The 21448-nt window shown below is 42.8% G+C and overlaps 1 protein-coding gene across 3 annotated transcripts; it reads right to left on the bottom strand.

The window, feature by feature from the left end:
- Positions 1-292: 292 nt before the first annotated feature.
- Positions 293-18792, bottom strand: POPDC3 (popeye domain cAMP effector 3). Of its 3 annotated transcripts, none has more exons than XM_030267663.4 (4): positions 17383-18792; positions 7692-8433; positions 5928-6036; positions 293-5030 (listed from the first exon to the last, which is right to left on the bottom strand). In XM_030267663.4, exons 2-4 carry the CDS (start codon positions 8180-8182, stop codon positions 4701-4703), a joined length of 930 nt encoding a protein of 309 aa, XP_030123523.4. In that variant the 5' UTR covers positions 8183-8433; positions 17383-18792; the 3' UTR covers positions 293-4700. The 3 variants fall into 3 exon arrangements, with proteins under 3 accessions (XP_030123523.4, XP_030123522.4, XP_072782840.1); XM_030267662.4 differs by lacking the exon at positions 17383-18792 and adding an exon at positions 16793-16976; XM_072926739.1 differs by lacking the exon at positions 17383-18792 and adding an exon at positions 16128-16491.
- Positions 18793-21448: the final 2656 nt, after the last annotated feature.

Below are 21448 nucleotides of genomic sequence, written 5' to 3' on the forward strand. Positions count from 1 at the left end.
AGCTAAGTGATGACACGCTTGTGCTGCCTTTCTCCTACACATTCCTGCTGTTGAAGCTCCACCTACATGATTTGATTCATCAGCATGAGGTGGCTTGATTTACATGTCAAGTTCAATACATCTTTTGATTCCCACAGAAGCAGAATTACAGCAAGTAGAAACTGATGGAATTAAAAAATGTAAAAGAAAGGAAAGCTAATCTGAATTAGACAAACAGAAAGAAAGGGTGTTTTTCCTTACAAGCCATGAACCTATTATATTTTAATGCATATTAATGTAAATAAGGTAAGCATTTTAAGAGGGTTTAACAAATCAGTTTAATATGGTATTTATTTTGTTGTATAGTAAAAAATCTGTTATGCAGTAACAGCTAGGGAGGAAAAATATGCATTCAGTTATTACAGGAGTAGAAAGAAAAATATTATTCTGATCATATATGAATTCAACAAATAGATATTAATTTTTTCCTTTCCTATTTAAATAGTTTTCTTCTATATAAAGAGCTGCAGATTTGTTTCACTTTTAACACATGGTTTGCAATATCAGCTCATATGAGCAACACAATATTGTGTTTTAATACTTCATGTACATTAAGACCAAATATATCTTATATTTATCACTCACAATAAGCAAAATCTATATAGCACTTTTTTTCCCCTGAAAATGTAGTATCAACATATTATTTAATTACTACAAGCATATGTCTTTTTTTGTGGTATGGCAAATCTGTGCAGTATCATCCAAGCATGTATTCAGCTTCCCCAGTTTAATCCTAGGGAAGGTTATATCTCTATATGTATGTATAATTTGCTTTGTTGCAAGGAAAATAGCTCCTGAAAACATAGATCCTGGATGGCCCCTCCTCAGCCACAAAGCCTAGCCTCTGTTACCACAGGCAACTGAATAAAATAACCTGTTTCTTTAAGCACTTAAAATTTGCCTTGCATAGTGTATTAGCTACAACAGTACATTGGGAAGTATCCTCTCAGGTTATTCCCTAGTTTCTGTAGCTTTGAGTGTAGTTTGCATGATGGAACCTGTTACTTGTACTTACTCGATTAGTAGTTAAAAAAATACTACATAATGAAAGAATTTCAAGGTCAGTCCTCTCCTAAATAGGAAATACTTGCTTTGAAGCTCTAACTACCTATTGCTGCACCCAACAAACCAATCTGCCAGAAGTCAAATTTTAAATAAACCTCTCTTGGATAAAATTTGTATGAAATTTTGTTGTCTCTTCCACTACTCCTCCTCTCCCTCTGTTTTGAACTGTCCTAGGCTATAAAGCTTCTTACTTTATGCAGCAAATTTGAACCCTTCTGCAGGGAAATTCCAACATGATGTCCACATAATTCTGAAAACTTAGGAAAAATCAATTGATGAATGACCACATCCTCACGTGCACAGGTTCTGCCACTCTTACCTACAGCAGCATAGAAATGTAGCCATAACTCCACAGAAGGTTATGGAACTGGTAAAAATGTAAAATGTGAGTAAAGGGCAATCACTGAAGGATCAAGAAAAGGACTCATTGATAGCAGCATGGACTCAAGTATTCACTTGTTTAAACCAATTATGAAGGAATCTGATCACTTCATTAACAGTTATTTCTGAGCTGTAATACAGGCATAAACTTTTTGATGCTCAAGTCAAAACTTCATCTAGCTCTAAATGTTTATTAACCTATAAATAATCGTAGAATCATAGAATGGGCTGGGTTAGAAGGGACTTTTAAAGTCCATCTAGCCTAACCCCCTTGAATTAGTGGGGATATCTTCAAATAGACCAAGTTGCCCAGAGCTCCATCCAATTTGAACATTCCCAAGGACCAGGCATCCACCATCTCTCTGGGCAGCCTGTTTCAGTGTTTCATCACACTCATAAAAATAATAATAATAAAATTCCTCCTTATATCTAAATACATCCTTGAATCTAAAGCCATTACCCCTTGTCCTGTCCCAAGAGGCTCTGCTATAAAAAGTCTGTCCTCATCTTTCTTGCAGGCCCCTTTAAGTACTGAAAGGCTGCAATATAATGTCCCCTGGAGCCTTCTCTTCTTCAGGCTGAGGAACCCCAACTCTCTAATGCCTGGGTGCTTATGATCTCACAAAACTTGTCTAATTTTGCTGTCAGCATTCTGAGCATGTCTTCATTTACGTAGATTACACAGCCCTCCTAAAACACTGGTATATGAGTCGCATACCGGAGCATATTTCACTGTATGTTTTAGAAGTACTGCCCAGATTAAAATAAAAACAGAAGTAGAGAGAACTTCTGTCTTGCTTCCAGACCTTTTGTGTGTACTTATATTATTGTAGATATCTATTTTACAGCTGAATTTTACAGCTGAGATGTTCTGCTGGTCACATCTCAATCAGATGCTGGAAAACTAGAAACAAATTTTAAAAAAAATGACTCAAAGCCCAGAAAGCACAGTAGCAACACCTAAACAAGATTAGCTAAGAGTATGTTCAGATATTGACTCAGACATGTTCTGGTAGAGATTTCTGACACTAACCAATTCCAGCAGAGAAAAGCATCACAGAGGATTGTGTTTGGGATGTGTGTGACAGAAACCAAGGCATACAACAGTCACAAAAAAAGAAAAAATTATCAAAATATGTCATTAAGCACCCATCATTCCCCAGTATCTCTCTAAGCAGTATGCTACAGCTTAAATAGAATACATAAGCTTCATATAGAAATTGGGTGAGTAAGACTCCTTGGTCTTATTTTAAGGTGAAGATGATCAAGCTAATTTACTTCAGTAGGGTCAGAATTTAGTGAAGACAAGTTTTCTTGAATAAATAGGCCAAATGTTCAAGAAAACCAAGAAGAACTTTAACAAATTATTTATATTACACCTAAGTCTAGAATAAGACCTCTTTTATGCATTAAAAATATTTTTATGTTTGTAGACTGTTAGACAGATGTACATCCTTACAACATGCTGCCAGTCTCTGGCACTTTGTGCCTTAGTTATCATCTCAAGAGGTCATTAAAAGCCATCAGTGAACTGTTTGCATTTTTTCCCAGTTCTCTTTCAGCCAAGACAAAGTAGCTCTGTGACTCAGGGACTTCATGCATTAAGCAGTACATAGAGAATACATTGCCTGGAAGGGATATGAGAATGATTTGGGGGTTATCACATTGCATGCTGGGGTATTTATGTTTGGCTGGTTTTCCTCTCTGAGGAAGCAACATAAAGCTAAAAGCAATATTTGTACAATCTTATCTGCTCTACACTAAATGTCCTTCAAACAGGTTTCACATCACTCCTAATAGCTTTTTTATACATACTGCATGATTATCCTTCAAGTGTAAGACCGTGTCCTCATTTTAAGTCCTCCAGAAACAACTCACAAGATCTGAACTTATATGTATACCCACACACAGAGAAGCACACAGGGGTCATCCTACCAAACAAGCCAGCAAATTTAAAATATTAAAAATATTATCTATTTCCAGACATATCAAGAAGCAATCCATTTTCATAAAATAGTAATGCTTCTTACTTTTTGATTACTGGCAGGCATCAGGCAGAGCAGAAGGAAGGTGAGTTAGCAAAGACATTCGGACACTTCTCTTCAAAGGCACAGTGACCCTGAGGGTTGAAACCAACTCCTTCCTATTGAGGTGCGATCTGAGGTTCCCTTATGTCATTAAAACACCACAGAATTAGGGAGAGAATATCTTTTAAATCAAAATTTTCATAGGCACAGAAAAGTGACTCTGGAAGCTAAACAATAATGTGTCAGTTAAAAATTGTATTTATTGCTGCAGCTGTTTCAGTCTCTTCCTGAGAAACACAGCTAAAAGGAATATTATACAACAAAATCCAATGGTTTGGCAGTAGATTGATTAGCATTATTTATTGTACATGTCATGAAGGGCACTTACACTGCAGAAGCCCAGGTCCTATAGCATCACATTCTATCAGAAATGCTACACAATCATTTCCCTAAGCTGTATTTGCAGCAGTTAAAGCTCTTTTATTTTTCTAATGCCAGCAATGACACTTATGTTTGTTTTCATGTAATACCTCTTAAGGACAGTTGGAGAGAAACCAGTTATTCATGGGACAGAATTTGTTTTGTTTTGGTTTGGTTTTTAGCAATTTTGCTGTGCATTTCAAAATCTTTCATTTCTTTAAGAAACAAACCCAATGTGATTGTTCCTTAGCCTTTTTTCAGCAACATTATTCATGTAAATTGAGAGAATGTTCACATGGCATAAAAAAGAACATTATAAGCTGGTTGCTATATTTGAAGACAACTTGTTTTCATTGACTATTCTGACTATATTTCATTGTGACAAATTTTTTGAGGAAAATATAATTACAAATAACATGGGCTTGCTTTAAAAACAAACAAACAAACAAACAATCAACAAAACAACACACCACCACAGAGGTCACCACAATTGCAATAAGACCTCAGACTGTTATGATTTGTTCTCCTCCAAAACGAAAGAGATGAAGATCAACAGGCGTATCAACAGAAAGTAAACATATTGCACAGACAGTCAAAATGCAGAAGCCAACCTGCTGGCTTGAGATAATTTAACCTACTCCAGTTAACATAAATGGCACTTGTCAGCCAAATTTGGCTTCATCTGCTTTTGTCTCTCCGCTCTTCTGCTTTGCCACCTTCCATTTCCCTTCAGCGCTCTGAGGAGCGGCTGCAGCAGGATTTCGCTCCCTAGGAAGGTGCGAGGAAGGAGGCGCAGTTGGTGGCCGGCGCGGGCTTGGGCCGGGGCGAGCCCCGCTGGAGGTGGTGGGAGAGGCGCGGGGGCTGCCCGGGAGGGGTCTCCGGCAGCGCCACGTGGTAGAAGTGGGGCAGGCGGATGTCGTACCTAAAGCCGTGCCCCACGGGCACCCTGTCGTTCAGCGCGTACAGTTTCTCAGCGATGTCGCTCCCGATCAGAATGGAGAACAGGCGGGAGATGAAGCGGTGCTTAGCGAACAGCAGGTACAGCTTCTTTCTCCTCCAGGCCACGTACCGACAGTCTGTCTCTGCCGTAAGCGTTACCTGAGAAGAGAGAATTGAACAGCCAGGTGACAAGGTGGTGGTGGTGCTGCTGCTGCCGCCCTCGCTTCAGAAGGCATCCCCCTCTCCCAGCAGAGCCTGTCTACTGCAATTAGAGCCTTTTACCGAGCCAGAGAGCTCTGGGAGGTTACTGTATGCAAAACACAAATGAGAAAGGTGACTGGATATGGGCTAAGTGATCACATCTAGTTACCTCAATGACAATATCCCTGTGCCCATGTGGCATGCCTTGTTCAGTGCCACACGGATGCCCTGGTTCAGCCCTGCACTCCCTGCTCCACTCTTGGCAGCCTCAGCTGAAAAGGCAAGTCTAAAGAAAGCTCTCAACAAATGCCATTTGTGCTCGTGACAGCAGACATCAGATCCAGCGCAGACGGAGCCAGCGTGTCAGGCAGGTGACAGCAGCGGAGGGCTGACAGAGCGCAGGGGCAGCCGCAGCTGACACCGTGTCCCATGCTGTAACCCGTGCCAAGCTGTGTCCCAGGCACGTCTTTCCCTGGCTCATCTCCCACTGGGAAACCTCTTCAGCACCAGCTTCTTCCCACCCCGAGGAAACCTGGCTGCTCAGGGCTGAATATCAGCGCATCCAAAGAATGCAAACAGAGCCTACCTCCCAGATTAGCTTTAAGAAAACCCTGAAGAGAGCACTGTCAAAACCCCTGTTTGTTGTAACAAGACACAAACAGCAAAACCAGTCCAACAGATAAAGAGGACTTCCCAAACTAATGGGATGGGATGCCACTTGTTTGCACAGTATCACAAACAAAACGCACAACTGAATAAATTTCTTTCTAGATCAAGCAGTACTTGAAGTTTCCTGTAGCACTAAAAAAAAAAAAAAAAAAAAAAAAAAAAAAAAAGAAACCCTTTAACTTTTACCTGAAAAATTCCTTCTTCTGTGGGCCTCAGTGAATCCCATTCAGGAGAGTCCAGAAACTGAAGAGGAAAAATATAATGCAGAAACTCCCCATCAACTGTCACTCTGATCCTATCAAGATAAGATGTGTTAATTTTTTAGCACTACCAGCAATGACTACTACAAGAATGTGCTATTTCTGTCTGAGTAATTTAAATATAACTTTGAAAGCATGAAAAATCAATCAATGGCCAACATTATCCTAATTATATTTTTGAACCCAACTTGCTCAGGCCAGCTGAAGGAGAATACAAGATAATCATGCAAGTGAAAGGGAAATCTTTCCAGGCCTTATTAAAACCACATTATTCTCTCTGTGATAGGTCTGTGCAGTGATACACAATCTTTGCCATTAAAAAGCCACCATGCACTGGAGAGGTGAAAGACCAATGCCCATAACAGCATTTATCTGCTTCTGAAAACCATGGGATTTATTTCTGGTTTTGGCAAATACATATTTTAGAGAGAACAAGGTGGCAAAAACTGGGAGTGGGAAGCAGGAGTGCCCCATGGCAGGGGTCAGGTAGATCTCTCTCCATGTTTAATAGGAATTACATGGCCACAGGACTATGTCTGGAGCCAGAAGAACAGCCTGGCGTTATGGGATCTCTGTGTAAATGTTGTGGCCTTCTGAAGATGCCAAAGGAAAACTTAATTTCTTTGCTACTTTTTAAATAACATAAAAAATTTGAAGGCACACAAGCAGCCCCAGCTCTAAGTGGCTGGGCATGTAGAAGGATGGATACCTCTCCTAGAGAGCTCCCAAGAGTGCTGTGAACCAGGGTGTCACTACAGAAAATTGCCTACAGTCCATATTGTTCATTGCATGTAGTCCTAAATCAACTGAGTGTCAAGCTGCCTACATCTATCCATGCAGCAGGCTATCAAAAAGCACCCACCAAGTATTCCATCAAGGACAGTCCATGTCCATCACCTCTGGGTGTCTGACCTACTCTTGGGTGGTGGCCTGGGACTGCATCCTGCTTTGCATACAGTACAAAAGCTAGTGTTTCCCTCCAGGAAAGCATCAGCAAGGCTGCCAGAAGGCTCTCCTGGAAGTAGGGAGTACAAGCAGGTGGATTTACTGCCTCAGAGTCTAACACAGGGTCACAGTATACAGTAACTGTAGACCCAGGTCTGCAAGTCTTGATAAGGCTCAACTACATCCTCTTGTAATGAAACGGCACTTTTAAGTCTTTTTCTCTTCCTTATCAGTACCCTTCTCCCACCCCCTTGAAAGCAACTAAATACAATCTATATCAAAGTCAAGATCTCTATTAAACAGAGTTTATCTCAGTATACTCAGTTTTGTAACTAACATTTCGTCCCATTTCAGATTATACTAGTAAAGAAAAATAGGACAGATGCTATGCTCATCAGCTAGGCAGTAGACAGAAAGCAAGCCATAACCTGAACAATGAAAATCCACATTTATTCCCTTTATCTGCCTAACCTGTTAAATGATATGATACAGCAGCCTGCAAAAGAATGACTTCAAATTTTTTCTTTATGCTATTACAGATGCTTAGTGGTTTTATGCCAGTACTATCCTAGACAATTGTATTTAACCTATTAATATTTATATTACTTGCATTAATATTTAATCTGTTGTTCTGGAAAATAAACAAACAATACACAAACCAGGCTTTATCCTTTTTTTCTTTCATTTTCAATATGGAGAGGAAAATAAAGATATTTGCAGGAAATCTGAACAAAACAACACCAACCTGCCTGACACAAGCAAGGACAATTTGTCAATAGGTGTTTTGCCCTGCATGGCGTAACAATGCTCCTTCTCCAGGGTAATCACTTCTGCATCGCAGCACAAGACGATCTTCCTGTACACAGTCAAGGAAATTCCCAGAGGCTGGAAGAGAGCACTGTAGAGTTCCTGGAATTCTCTGTCAAAGGCAACACTCCGGACTTGGTAGGTAACATAAACGAACTGGACGAAGCATATAGCGAACAGTACAAAATTCCAGGAGAATATGTCAGCAGCACACACATCCAGCCAAGCCCAAACAGAAGAGCAGAGAAAGCCCAGTCCAAGCAAGCTGAAGACGTAGAGGAGCCCAAAGAATCCACTTCCACCCATGAAGCCCACAACAAAGAAAATACTGGCTAGGTGGTAGATAGATCCCTCTGCCTCTTGCTTCCAGGTCGTACACGTAGGATGTGCATATATCAAACTTTCCCAAAAACTTGCATTTTCTCCCATGGCTGGAATAATTTTTTGATTCAGCTGAATCTTGAAAATTTTTAATTATGAGATGCAACTAGCTATTGCTTTCCTTTGGTTTTCCATTCTTGCAAACTCTGCTCAATGGTCACATAACATCAGGGTCTCTTTTGGTAGTGAAGTTGCACTCAGGATTTCCAGCATCTAAGCAGCTAACGTTCTCAGTGCTGTTTCTCATCAGTTCATGCATTGTTTTGGCTTTGGTCATGTCATCTGTAGCTTCATCTGATCTGGACAAGTGAAGAAGAGATTAATTACTTATAAAATTATTTTGATCAATTAAATTTTATCAAAGTTTTATTGCTTAAAACCACAGACTACATTACAATCCAGTTACCCTTGAAGATCTGTGATTCCAGGATCAAACTTTAATATTCATTCAGCTGAAAATCATGTTTTCTGTATCTGTGATCTGAGTAGCAACCACTGAACTGCCACTGAATCCATGTAAAGCTGTGTGTTGCATTCACAACATCCTGTGACAAGCCTTTGTACAGCCTCTCTGCTGACAAGGTAGTTGGATTTGTTGGTCCAGACCCTGCTCCCTGAGAGGCTTTTTAAATGTCCTACACAGCTCTTTAAGAGACACTGAACTCTTCTTCCTTGTTCACCTCCTCCATCTCTCTGGATTTCGGTCAAATAATTCTCATTAATGGGTTGAGCATTCTCTCAACTCTCTGATCCCTGTTCCTGAGGACAAAAAAACTCCATCCCCAAACACCACAAGGGAAACCCAAGTGTCACAGGGGATGGTCTTTTCTACTCCAAGGATAACAGGCAAAAAATCTCCCCTGTCACATATAAGGAAGAATACAAAGCTTAAAGGCATCTTGATACAGAGTATGAAGAAAGTAGTCCTGCAAAACATGACTCAAGGGATATTTACAAAGCAATTTTATAACATTCAAAGTTCTACATCATAGAATTTCAGGCCATGGACCACATAATTTTATCATTCAACACTCAAAAATTTGAAACATGCTATTCATTTTCATATAGTGATGTAGGCCTAAGAGTTTTCAAAGGAAAACACAGAACCAAGAAGTATGAAAGAAACTCCAAAATAAATCTGAAAAGAAAAAAATCAAAACTAGCTTTCCACATCTGTCTTTTAAAATAAAAATACATACATGTGAGATTATACACAGTAGAAATTACAAAGCCAGAATATATTAGTGGTGTAATCGTTATTGAAACCTTCCAAAGCCTTACTGTCTGGTTCTTTTCCTGGTAGAACAGCATGGAAACTAAGAACTATCTTATTATCAAAATTATCAGATTCTCTAGACTATCAAAGTAGTTTGGTTTTTTTTCCCCTCACAAGAGCCACAGAAGTCAATACTTTAAAAGCACTGCTGTTGCAGTGAGGCATCCAACATCATTCATCACAGCTTTCAGTGGTGCTTCTTTTACAGCGACAGGTCTAAGAAATTAATAAAGAACATTTGTATCGTATTTCCTAGCCACCACAGCATTACTTCTTTTATGTTTATTCAAACCCCAACATTAATTCTATGATTGAATAACAGTGGTGCCAAATAAAGACATAAAATCCCACAAAACTGAGCAGCAGAGCTCAGAAGAACAAGTTAGGAGGAGACTCTCCCTCTCTGGGAATGGTGATAGGAAAGTCACTGGCCCATAAAAATGCCACAGCTAAAGAGCACAGAATTTCTCCCAAATTACAATGCTCAAAATCCTCCTGCAGTGTAAGAAGAGCATTACAAGAATAAGATAGTTTACAACTAAAACCTTTGCAGTTTGTTTCTTCATCCAAATACTCTCCTCTAGTACAGAATTCCCCTCAGATATAGGATTTGTCTCTTGGAAACTGGGAGATGGAATCTGCATCTGTTATGAAGAAGTTACCTAGGTATTGTAACGGTCATGAGGGATTTTAGGTGGTGCTTCTGTGATCAGGGGGTAAGATTTTTGAATCAAAAGAAAATAAAACTGGAACATGTAGTTTCCAGATCTTGTGTTCTGAATCTAGTCAGTATTTCCATCACACAGTCAGAAATCAGTGGCAGAAGTTTTTTGTTTTACTGTTTGTTTAAAACAGAATCACTGATAATAGTGATTTTGGATTATTGTTAATACTTCTGCTCTCCTGCCAACATTTTGCTCTAAGCAGTTTTACTGAAGATCCTAATTTCTAAATGAAAACAATAAAAATCAGTGTTTTGAAGGGAACCATGACTGTGGAGATACACTGGAAACTGTATGCATGCCACAAACAACACCATGGTGGAGCAGTAATTTGCTTTACATCACCAACATCTTTTCATCATGAAATGTCACGCATTGCAATAATTTGACGCAACTTAGTAGTAATTTCACAGAATGTATGCACAATTTTTAATTCACTTACTGCTTTCTCAGTCTGCACACACTATAGCTCACAGCTTTTCTGTAAAGCATCTATCATGACAAGATGGGCCAAATAATTTGGAAAGAACAGCGTACCACTAGGACATGGATATAGGCTCATCATACACAAAAACAAAGTCCTGAGAAAACTGTTCTGCATTTGTTCATTTTCAGAATGGGACCTGTCTTCAAAAACCACTGGGTGGAAAATTCTCACTTATTCCATTAGTTCTACACAATGAGAACGTTTACTGTGCTGTGGCATCTCCCAGACTGGAGAGGACCTCTCTCCTTCCAGGCAAGACGAAGGGCAAAGGAGGGAGGCCAGCGCTAGCCCAAAGCACAGTCTTACTAACACAACACTCTCCTGAGCTACACAAGGTGTGCAGGCAAAACCAAACCCTCTGGAAACACTGACAAAACCCCCTCCTAAATGGGACTGACTTCTCAGGGCTATGGTAAAGAGCAGGCATGCTTGCTACCAGTGAACTGCAGGTGGAAAGAGAGGATGCATCTCATCTCAAATAAAAAATTATTCTAATGTTTGTGAGCTAAAAATCATTAGCAGTTCTAAATAGGGCAGAGGCAATAATAGTAAAAGGCCTAAGTATAGTAAAATTTCCAATTTTGAAGGGTATTTAATGCTAGATGAGGTCTTTCACATTTTTCTTTATAGTTCTTGCAAGTCCAAAATTTAAACTCTTGAAGGTTTCAGAACAGTCACTCTAATTAAACCATTCGTCTACTGCAAGTCAGGTTGTGGGGGAGAAAAATCCCCCAAACCAAAAAGCCAAACAGCTGTGATACCAACTGAGTCATCCTCCACAGCAGACAACATTACCATTTGTAAGCACCTGGAGGGGACACCATCCTGTCACTGAGGTGCTTTGTCCTTCTGCTTTGTTTGATGTCCTGCTTCGATTGCCCTGGCTGTGGAGAACAGCTATTGCTACAAGTTCATTTGATGGTGATGATCCAGCAAGCAGGAAAGTGCATATAAAGCCCATGCCTTGGCTGATAAAGCTGAAGAACTGTGCCTTCCCAAGCAAACATTGAGTACTTGGAGTACTCCTGCCCATGGAGAAGGAGCCCTGTGCACGGCACACTCCCTGCCACGGGACTGCCGTAGTCAGAATGACACACATGGACATCTGTAGGCTGCCAAAACCCCAGCTTCGTGCAAGATGAGTCCTCCCAGCTCGGGAAGGAGATGGGCCCTGCCAGCACGGCCTGAATTACTGACATGCTTCAGAGGGTCTTGGCCCGCCACTCTTCCCACCTTCTCCAGCAGGAGCAGATGAAGTGATGTGAAAAATCAGCGCAGGCTAGAGACGTGAGCAATATACAGTGGCATGGACTTCTTTAAAATAAACAGCAGCGCTAAGAGGACAAAGTTGCCATCAGAAAGTGTTGAAATCGCAGAGTTTGCTGGAGTTTCAAAGCAGAAAATGGAGTATTTCACTTATACACTACCAAATAAATACCTGCTGGCAACTTAAAATTTCATATAAACAGGACACTGAACCAGCCAAAACAGAAAGAATTTGCATTGTTCAAATGCACATTACAACCTTCCCCCTCCTCAAATTTTTAATTTGCTCCATGTACTTTACCCCATTTTTGTCACTGATGATCCAAATTAAACTCTGAGAAGCTCTGAGTGCTAGTTACTGCATCTGGATCACAATAATTCCTAAAAAAAAGAAACCCTAAAAGCCCTGAGGCCACCAGCAGTTCTCTCTTTGGTATTTTTTTAATTAAATCGAAAGTAAAGCTATTCAGAGTTTGAATAGTCCATTCTTTAGTTGCCTTACTCCAAGCACTCTGAAAGCACTTTCACATTGTACATGTGCTGTACATGCTGATCATGTAAGCAGCCTGGGTGAATTGTTTGTTACAGGTTTGGAAGCAAAAGGAAAGACTTTCTTTTACAGCTTATGCACTTCTTAGCACAAAATGAGATTATGATGGATTTAGTACACTACAGTGTGTATGTTTACACATGAGCTAGGAGTCATAGCCTGGCTTGACACTCTAGCAACTCCATCACGGGCAAGGCAGTCCCTCCAGCCGGGGGGCGGGGGGGTGTCCTCCTGGCCTAGACACCCCCAAATCCCAGAGGAATAAGCTCCAAGCATCCCCTCTGGACTTACAAATTACATCTGGTCTAACACCATTTAGATTATAAAGAGAAATTGCTCCTTAATTTCATCAAGTAGTTTCACATGCTACGTAAAGGCATATGTCAGTTGAGATGACCCTTCCTTCCACTGCCCCTACATCCCTGGAATCTGTGGCCCCTACTGACATCTATGGCTCCCAATCCCTGTTTATGCTGCATACTTTCCCCAAGCTACTTTCCTTCTGCAGAGGGGCTAGACACCCCAGAGATCAAGAGAACAAACTCTCAATTGCAAGGCAGCATCTAACTCAGGGCACAGAGGAGCTCTGCACCTACAGAGAGCTATGGCTGTGTGCCTCCAGGCAAGTATGGGCAGGTAAACCAGCTATTTTCAGTGATCACCCGTCCCTGGACCTACTTCAGGCTGAGAACATGCATGCAGCAATAAGGACAGTAAGTAACAACACAAGCTACATTACCTTAAACTTCTTGAGACTATATCCTAGAGAAAGCTGTAATTACAATACTGGAAAACACAAGGTTTCCCCAACAAAATGCAGCCTGCAGGAATGTGGAAGGAAGGTGAGAAAGAAAAGGACTACCCAATCTAAAAGACAACAGTATCAAGTTAATCAGTCACTATAAAACTAGAAATATTCAGATTTCAAAGACACACAAGAATACATAGCAAAGGTAATTAATTAGTAGAATGGTTTTAAAGATTTCCTTTGCTAGGAATTAAAGAAGTTAAGATGCCGTCTGGTCCCTAAAATAAATCTGGGTACACTATTATTAAAAAAAAATTATTTACTACAATTCTATTTTTTATGCTCCAGGAAATCACATTAGATGATTGCAACAATGTCTCCTGGACTTTTGTCTTGAGTTACTTGATATAAAAAAGTTGTATATACCTAGAAAGTTTTGGAGCTGGTCTTCCCAGAGAAATCCAGAAGCCTATCACAGATACCAACTAAGAGCTACTTTAGACAACAGAAAACACTGAAGACACATATATCTCTGAAATTATTCCTCCTGTATACATTATAGATGAAATCTTCATCTGTGTGGAGCCAGCATCTCTTCCTGTGAATATGTTCAAAGAAAGGGATGTGAATGCTTTACCATGGAGCCTGTCTGCAACCCGAACAACCAAGCCTCAGGATCCCACTCCCTGGGAGGGCAGAGTGAAAAGGGACTGCAGTGCAGTTCTGTGTCCCTTCTGCACAACCTCACAGCTGCAACAAGGGCAGCAAGTGACCCACCCACACGAGTCAAAAGGAGTCACTGGGAGCACGCTCATGGGAAGAGAGAAGATGGATCAGCACTCCCTTGGGTTGAGGCAGGCATTCCGTGTCCCATTCATGTCTCATCGCTGCCTCACCCACGGGCTCAGCGCTGTGAGTGGAGGCTGTCACATGAAGGAAAAGTGCCTCAGGCCTCAGGAAGAGCAGTCAGACCACACTTCCTAGTCCCTCCAGTACCTGCCTGGGCTGCAATTCCCAAACTGGACCCGCCACACCGAGATCATCCGTGTGATGTGATACCAGACAGAAATCCTTCTGGGAATGCTCAGAGCTGCAAAACAGACAGCTGGGGCATGTCCAGCCACCAGTGGTGCTTCACTGCTTTCAGGGCAGCTCTGAGACACGACCACCAGCCAAGCAGGACTTTCCAGGACCAAAGCCCTGCTCTGGTCAGGCAGAATTTAGGCTACCATGCTTAAGGTTGTTCAACCAAGCAGCCCCTTCAGCCAGCTGCTGCCCAGCCCTGGAGACACCCCAATGCCACCTCTACACTGAAGTCAACACTCCACACAAAGAGCCCACCAAATTTCTAATCACTGTAATGCAGTGCATACCCAAGTTAAGGCTTATTAGGAGCACTGCATACAGTGAAGCTGGTATTATTTAATCTTTAATTCTTTAAAGACCGGCTAACTATACACAACTTCCAGTACTCCAACAATTCCTCATTTATCACTGTAAAATGTACAATGCAGCTCTCTGTATTTGCAAAGCCAATGTTGAAGATGCTGTCTATTTTATCATCTAGACAGTGGCTGAAATGAAAAAAAAACCCACCATATTTCTTTCAAATTGAATCAGAATGAATGAGCCATAAGTAGATGTGATATTCCCACCAAATTAAGAAGTATAACTCATTTTTTTAAGTTCTTTTGCTTCTAGAAATATGAATATGGAATTATAGACTTTTTTTTTTTAAGATCAGTTCTTGAATAAATTTGAGCAAGGCTCTTGAATATTGAATGGCATTACCAAAAAACAATTCAAGGAGTCTGTTTTGCTGTGTTTTTAGAATAAAACTTGAAAGAAAATACAAGTTCAAGCTTCTCTCCAGTTCAACTTTTAAATTAATAGTGGAGAAAGCAGCCACAAGGCATGTTTCAAAAGTGCTTTAAAAGTGGGCTAATGAACTACAGCTGAACTCTGCAGAATTCTGCTTAATTGAGTTAGTATGGTGAAGTAGTGCCTTTCAATGGGAATGTATTCCCATGAAACCAACCACCTGACATGAACTTTATTTCCCAAAAAAGAGGCTTGGTTCACCATACCTGCAACTGGCTTACAGACATGTGCCATGAACCATGAGTCTAAACACATAAACACAGGTTGTCTATCATCATCTGGACACTCTGACCAGAGCTCTTCTTTGCAAAGTAGGGGAACACACTAAAAGTGTGGATAAAATCTCCTCTCTAAAGAACCCAGACACTTAATAAAAAGATCAAACATAGCTTCAGTTAATAACATTTTTTTGAATCCTTAATAAACTGTCTGTTCTCAACTTTTGTCATAAAAGCTTTAAGATATCTGTGAAGGCAAAGTTTTTGTCCGGAACCACAACTGACCACAGTTACCATTTTCTTCTGTTTCACCAGAGGACTTGCAGTGTACTTACTATTTTGAAGGCAAGGCATTTCTTTAAAACTTGACATTTTAAGCTACTTTATTATTTGGCACCACACAGAACTTTGTGGAAAGCCTGTACAGGACCAGTTCTGCAGAAGTGGAAACCATCCCTTGTTTTGCTGTAGTCAGTGAAGATATTTTAATTGTATGTGTACAATCATATTCCCATTAAACAACAAAGTTTGCAAGAAGACCTAGCTCTGGAACCCGGGTTTCATCAATGACATCTCTGTAACACAATCAGGTAGTCCGTGATTCAGTATTACAAGAGATCTACTACATAAAATATTTGTTCATAAAGTGATTGACAGTCTAAAGACAGTCTAAAGAAGAAGATCTATAGAATAAATTAAGAAAATGTGATAAAATATTAGAGTTTGGAAGAATGTGTTTGGCAAAAACAAATTGTAGTTTGGGGAAGGGAAGTGCTTTGTGTGGCTTGTTCTATCTTCGGAAAGGAGCAACTGCAAATGCGATTTCAGGGTTCATCTGCTCTTACCATTAGTTGATGGAGAGGGAGAAGAACCAAATAACGCCAGCTTACGAAGCAAAACCCCAGCCGGAGGAAGAAATCCCCGGATCCCGAGGTGGTTTTGTGACAGCAGAGATAACTCCCCGAGCCAGCTCTTCTGCAATGAGCGGCAGCACCCGGGCAGAATCAGAAACCCCGCTGTCCTAAGGGACAAACCCTAAGCTGAGACACACCAGCGAAGCGTCCCACTTCAGACAGAGCCCTGGCGAGGAGCAGCGCTGGGCACCGTGTCGCGCTCCTCTCTGGAGGGGACACGGCAGAGCTCTCCAACTTCCAGGCAGGGCTGGCCCGGGAGCTCCGGTTACCCCCGCCGGGCACGCAGGGAGGGAGGGCTTCCCTCCCGGGACGGTGACCCCTTGTAACCCCGCTCAGGACGCTGCCGAACCCTCGGGGCGGGCAGCCCTCCCGGGACCGCCGCTCCCGTCGCCGCCCCTGCCCGGCGCGGGTGTCCCGGAGCGCGGCGGTGCCGGAGGCGTCCCCGGCTCCGTTCGCCCGGCCCCGGGCAGGGCGGGCGGCGCTCCGAGCGCTGCCGGGCTGGACAGCGCCGGCGGGGGGCGGGCGGAGGCAGCGCCGAGGCTTCTGCCCGCCCCGGCTCGGTCCGGCTCGGCCCCCGCCCTGCCCGCGCCCCTTACCTGCCCCGCGCCCCGGGAAAGTTGCCGGGCCGCCCGGACGGGACGGACTCGGGCTGCCGCTCGCCGCCGCCGGCGGGCACGGAGCCGCGGCTGTGACTAAAATAGGCAGAGGAGCCGCGGGAGCTGCGGGCGGCGCCAGCGGGGCCGGCTCCGAGCGGCCGCAGCGCGCAGGCGCCGCCGCGGGCCCGGGGCAGCCCCGGAGGAGCCCCGGGGAGCGGGGCCGGGCCGGGCCGGGCCGGGCCGGGGGAGCCGCGGCGGCGGGAGCTGCCGCCCGGCCCGCAGAGCCCCTCTGCGGCGGCGGCCGCGCTCCCCGGCCCGGCCCCGCTCCCCGGGGCTCCCGCGCTGCCGGTGGGCGCCGAAGCCGCCGGGAGTGGGGGTACGGGGGAGGCCGGACCGCCGGCGGCGGGGAACCCTCGGGCACGGCAGAACCCTGAACTTGGGCACCCCAAAACCCGCTGCGGGCGCAGCCCGGGTGCCGGGCTGGACGGGCACGAAAAACCTGCTGCTCCTGGCACGGCTGTCTGGGGTTAAACTGTCTGCAACTGCTGGTTTGGAATCAATGACATTACAATTCGCTTTCACCTACTCACCCCAGCACGGTGTTTCTTCAGAAGGGAGATGGACGCCTTCAGGGTCGCCGTCATCACCAGGCTGGCACACCATTCATACCCGGTTTTCAGTTCGTTTCGGAGAAAGCAAATCCTCCCCAAGAACACAGAGGTGTCAGTGCATGAGCCTTTCAGTGTGCTACCTGCGCACTTGTTCTGGTCACTACTCTGTGTCTCGGGCAGTGAGAGTTTACTGACGGGGGCGGAGGAGGAGGCAGATTTACAAGTTGTTAAGACAGAAAAACCCACAGCCTATTACATGCGCAATTCCTGTTACTACAGAAGCTATTTGTCAGTAACTGGAGCATAAGCAATAACATGCTGTTAAGTAGCAAGAGTGGAGAAGCCCGTGTGTGTGCCGGTGGCCAGCTCTGGAGTCCCGCGGCAGGCTGGCACGCTCGTCGTGCAGCACGGTGAAGCAGGGCAGGGCACGGACGGCACCTTCTTCAGGAGGACAGAGCAACTTGTCCTGCTCTAGGTAAAGGGATCAATACTTCCGAGAACTTGCTTTCCCAAGGGGGTTCTTAATTTTCAAAGATTTCTTAGCTCCTCCATGTTTGCAAGGGAAGAAGATACATACATTTTTGGAATAATTGATTCTCTTAAAACTTGAGAAAGCAAGGAGCTAGAGCACTTTATGTAACCATCCTGAATTACATATATTCAAATCTTCATTATCTGATAGCAGTACTTATTTTTGTATGTATTATTTCTGAGGAAAAAATATTTTTATATATCTATTAGAATACGTATTAAGGTTCTTGTAGTTAATGAAACATTTAAAGGGGTTTGCAGTGTAACTCCAATACTTACCTTCCAGGCATGCTTTTTCACAACTAGTTTATGCTATTTCACAACTAGTTTAATTTTAGCAGTATGAGTTGAGAGACTTCTATACTGGCAAAACTGAAGCAATACTGATTCGTTGTTTTCTTCCTTTTTGTTCTTTATACTTGGGTGGAGTTGAAAGCACTTATTCAGAATTATACCCAGTTGCATTAGGCATAAATTTCCTCATTATATTTACTCTTCATTGGAATGATAACAAAGGGATGAGGAAATACATAATAAAAAAACAAGCCTAAAGTGTTTTATTCGATCTGTGTATCTACCGAGATTACATTATTCCAGTAAATCATCAATTAAATTATGTTCCCTCTAATCACCATAAAAGAAGCAAGGAAATACTGATAGCATATCTGTAAGGTACTTTCTGAGTTGTACTTAGTTAGGCCATCATAATCTTCCATAGATCTATAGATCACCAAGGAACAAGAACCACTATCATATTTTTGATTTTAAATCAGTCAACTCCATGTCAATATTATCTCATGCTGTAAGACTGAGGCTACAAATGGCCTTCTCAATCTAGCCTTGGAAATCAAACCTGGATGAGAGACCCAAGGCAATAATAAGATGGCAAAGCTGCCATGTGGTACAAACAGACTAGCTCTGCCCAGGGTCCTTTGAGCCAACCACTTGAGTCATCAGACTATGCTGGTATTTTTTAAACTGCTGGTTGTACTTATATAAAGTCTATTTCTAAAAGGTCAGATAATCTAGTTAGTGTAAAGCCAAATTACAACCAATATTATTATTTGCAGCAGCATGGCAAGATATAAAGATCATACTTAGTGGTAGACTTACAAGGGAGCCTGTGATAAGACTCAGAAATTCAATATTGGGCTCAAGAAGCTGTAGGAGACTTTGTGGCCCTGGACCAAGAGAGAGGCTCAGCTGTGGCAAATGCTCTGCACAGACGGTGGGAAGGCAGCTGGCCAAGGGGCCTGAAGGGCCAGCTGGGAACACGTAGCAGAAAGGGCAAGATTAGTTCCAGTTGTGCTGGACAGGAACCTGAACACTTGAACAGACATCTTTGGGCCAGTCCCACTGCTTAGCCGTGAGACTGGGCATCGTGAGCTTCTGTCTGTTTGTAAATAGCTCCCTCCTCTCACACTTACTACTGCATTTTTGGACCTTAGACACACCAATACCTGAACATGATTCATCCTATGAGAAGCCTGGCAGCTCTATAAAACATGCAGAAAGCCTTGCTGTTTGTTGGCTTCTCTGCTGCCCTGTCTCCAGATGCCTCTTGTACTGGTGCTGCAGCCAAGGCAGGATTACCCAAGCAGGCATCCAAAAGTGCCCCCTTAGAGCTGGCGCCAGACCTTCCCTTGGGTGTGCTGGCAACTTCCCCCAGGAGAGAGGGAAAAGAAAGTTCAGTCTGTGATTTCACTGCCTAGAAAACAGGCCCATCTATTTCCTCAGCAAGTGCTTAAGGAGGGTCTGACTTACAGCATCAGATGGCTGCCTTCTGCATTATCTCTGAAGTAAAGTAATGGTGTTCCCTACATCATGCTGTCCTCCAAGAGGAGAAGTTATCAATAACTGTTTAATGGGAAGATCTTTTTCTATTTTCTTAGACTTTTTAAACTGTTTAATACATCTCTACTGCATTTTTCTTTCCTTGCATTGTCCTTGGTCAATAAAAATAAGTTATGAAGAATGGGGACATGGTAGCAGGTGGCATGATGAATTACCTCTTTAAAAAGCGATGTTCTTTTCCACTATGGATGTAATGTTCTTCTCAGGTAGTCATAAGAGGGCTCTTCTGTAGGAGCTCTTAGTCCTTTTGGAAAGAGAATTAAACTTTCTGTGTACTTTGAAAAGGTTTTAGCCGACTTAAGTATAGTTAAGTTCTAATGAAACTCCTCCCTTTATTTGTGAGTGATAAAGTAAATAGAATCAGGTTTGCATTTTTACAGTGAACTGTTTTTGTTGCTAACACTTACAAGCAAGACATCATCAAGTTGTGTCATAACACAATGTAATACTGTAATTCCAATCATATCCAGCCTGCAGAACTGAAAAAAACCCAAACTGGAAACCCTTTCTGAAATGTCGTTCAACTAACATTCCCATCCAAGTAAAGATAAAAGAGTTTTAATTTACAGTTTAAATGTAAGGAAAAGGCACTTTTTCTTTTCCCTTTTTTTTTTTAACATCAGTAAAATAAAATGCTAACTAGTACATTTAAGTTTTTATCTTTCCACATGTAAAGGCGCTCAGCTAATAGACTTGGAATTTAGTATCACAGTACCTTTGTACCTTCAGCTTAAGTGTGGTGTTAAGGTGGAGAGCCTTAGTTCCTGCACCCAGTTTTCCATAAGGAACAGTCTGGGGGACATAGCTCACTGTCCAAGTGGCCTCATGCCTTGAAGCAGCCTGACCTGAGATTTCTCCTTCTGGAAAGTGGCTCTTCCCACCCTGAGCTAATTTCAAACACTACCATCTATAAGAGGTGGAAGAAGTACCCAGTGTAGGATTTAGCTGTAACAATCCCAGTCAGTGGCTGCTGCTGGAGGAAGTGTTTAAATTCGCTTAGTGAGTGCTTTTTTGTGTTTAGGTTTGTAAATGGCCTTCTCTGGTTTCTGTATGTGGCCAGAGTCTCTCTGCTCAGGGCACTTTCCACAGCCCTTGCTGGGCTGGACCATGGCAGAACCAGGGTTTGGCCCAAAGCCTTCTTCTCTTGCCCTCAAAAATTAGAGCCTTGCAAAAATTTCATCTGATGTCAAATGCAGGAACAAGAGAAGGCTCTAAGAATTCTCTGGGACAAAAAAGAAGGATGCAAGAACCAGAGATGTGTTGAAAGCCCAGTGTTCAGACCTTCAGTGTGGGAAAGACCTGCATTTTTTCAAGATTGTCTCCACTTTGCAGCTAATATAGTTCAATGCCAAGTTACAGAATCAAATTAGGGAGCTAGCACTAAATCTGACTGTGTGCCAAAGCCACTGCCCCATGGCATCCCTGCCTCACTCAGGTACATCCCACAGACACTGGCTATGTCCAGGTTAGGGTTAGGGTGTCCAGAAGCTGGCAAATAGGGCACAGTAAGTTCTTGTATGGTGAAAAAGGGATTAAGATTTGCATTGTTCTAGACCTCCCGCTGCTTGGATGGGTGCTTTAACCGTGAGTCTGTTGGGGATGTGGCTGAATCATGGCTCTGTGAGATGAGCTGCTTCACTGGGCTGATGTTTGTTGGCAT

This window comes from Taeniopygia guttata, chromosome 3 (genome assembly GCF_048771995.1).
Source record: "Taeniopygia guttata chromosome 3, bTaeGut7.mat, whole genome shotgun sequence".
In the NCBI taxonomy this organism is placed as follows: domain Eukaryota; kingdom Metazoa; phylum Chordata; class Aves; order Passeriformes; family Estrildidae; genus Taeniopygia; species Taeniopygia guttata.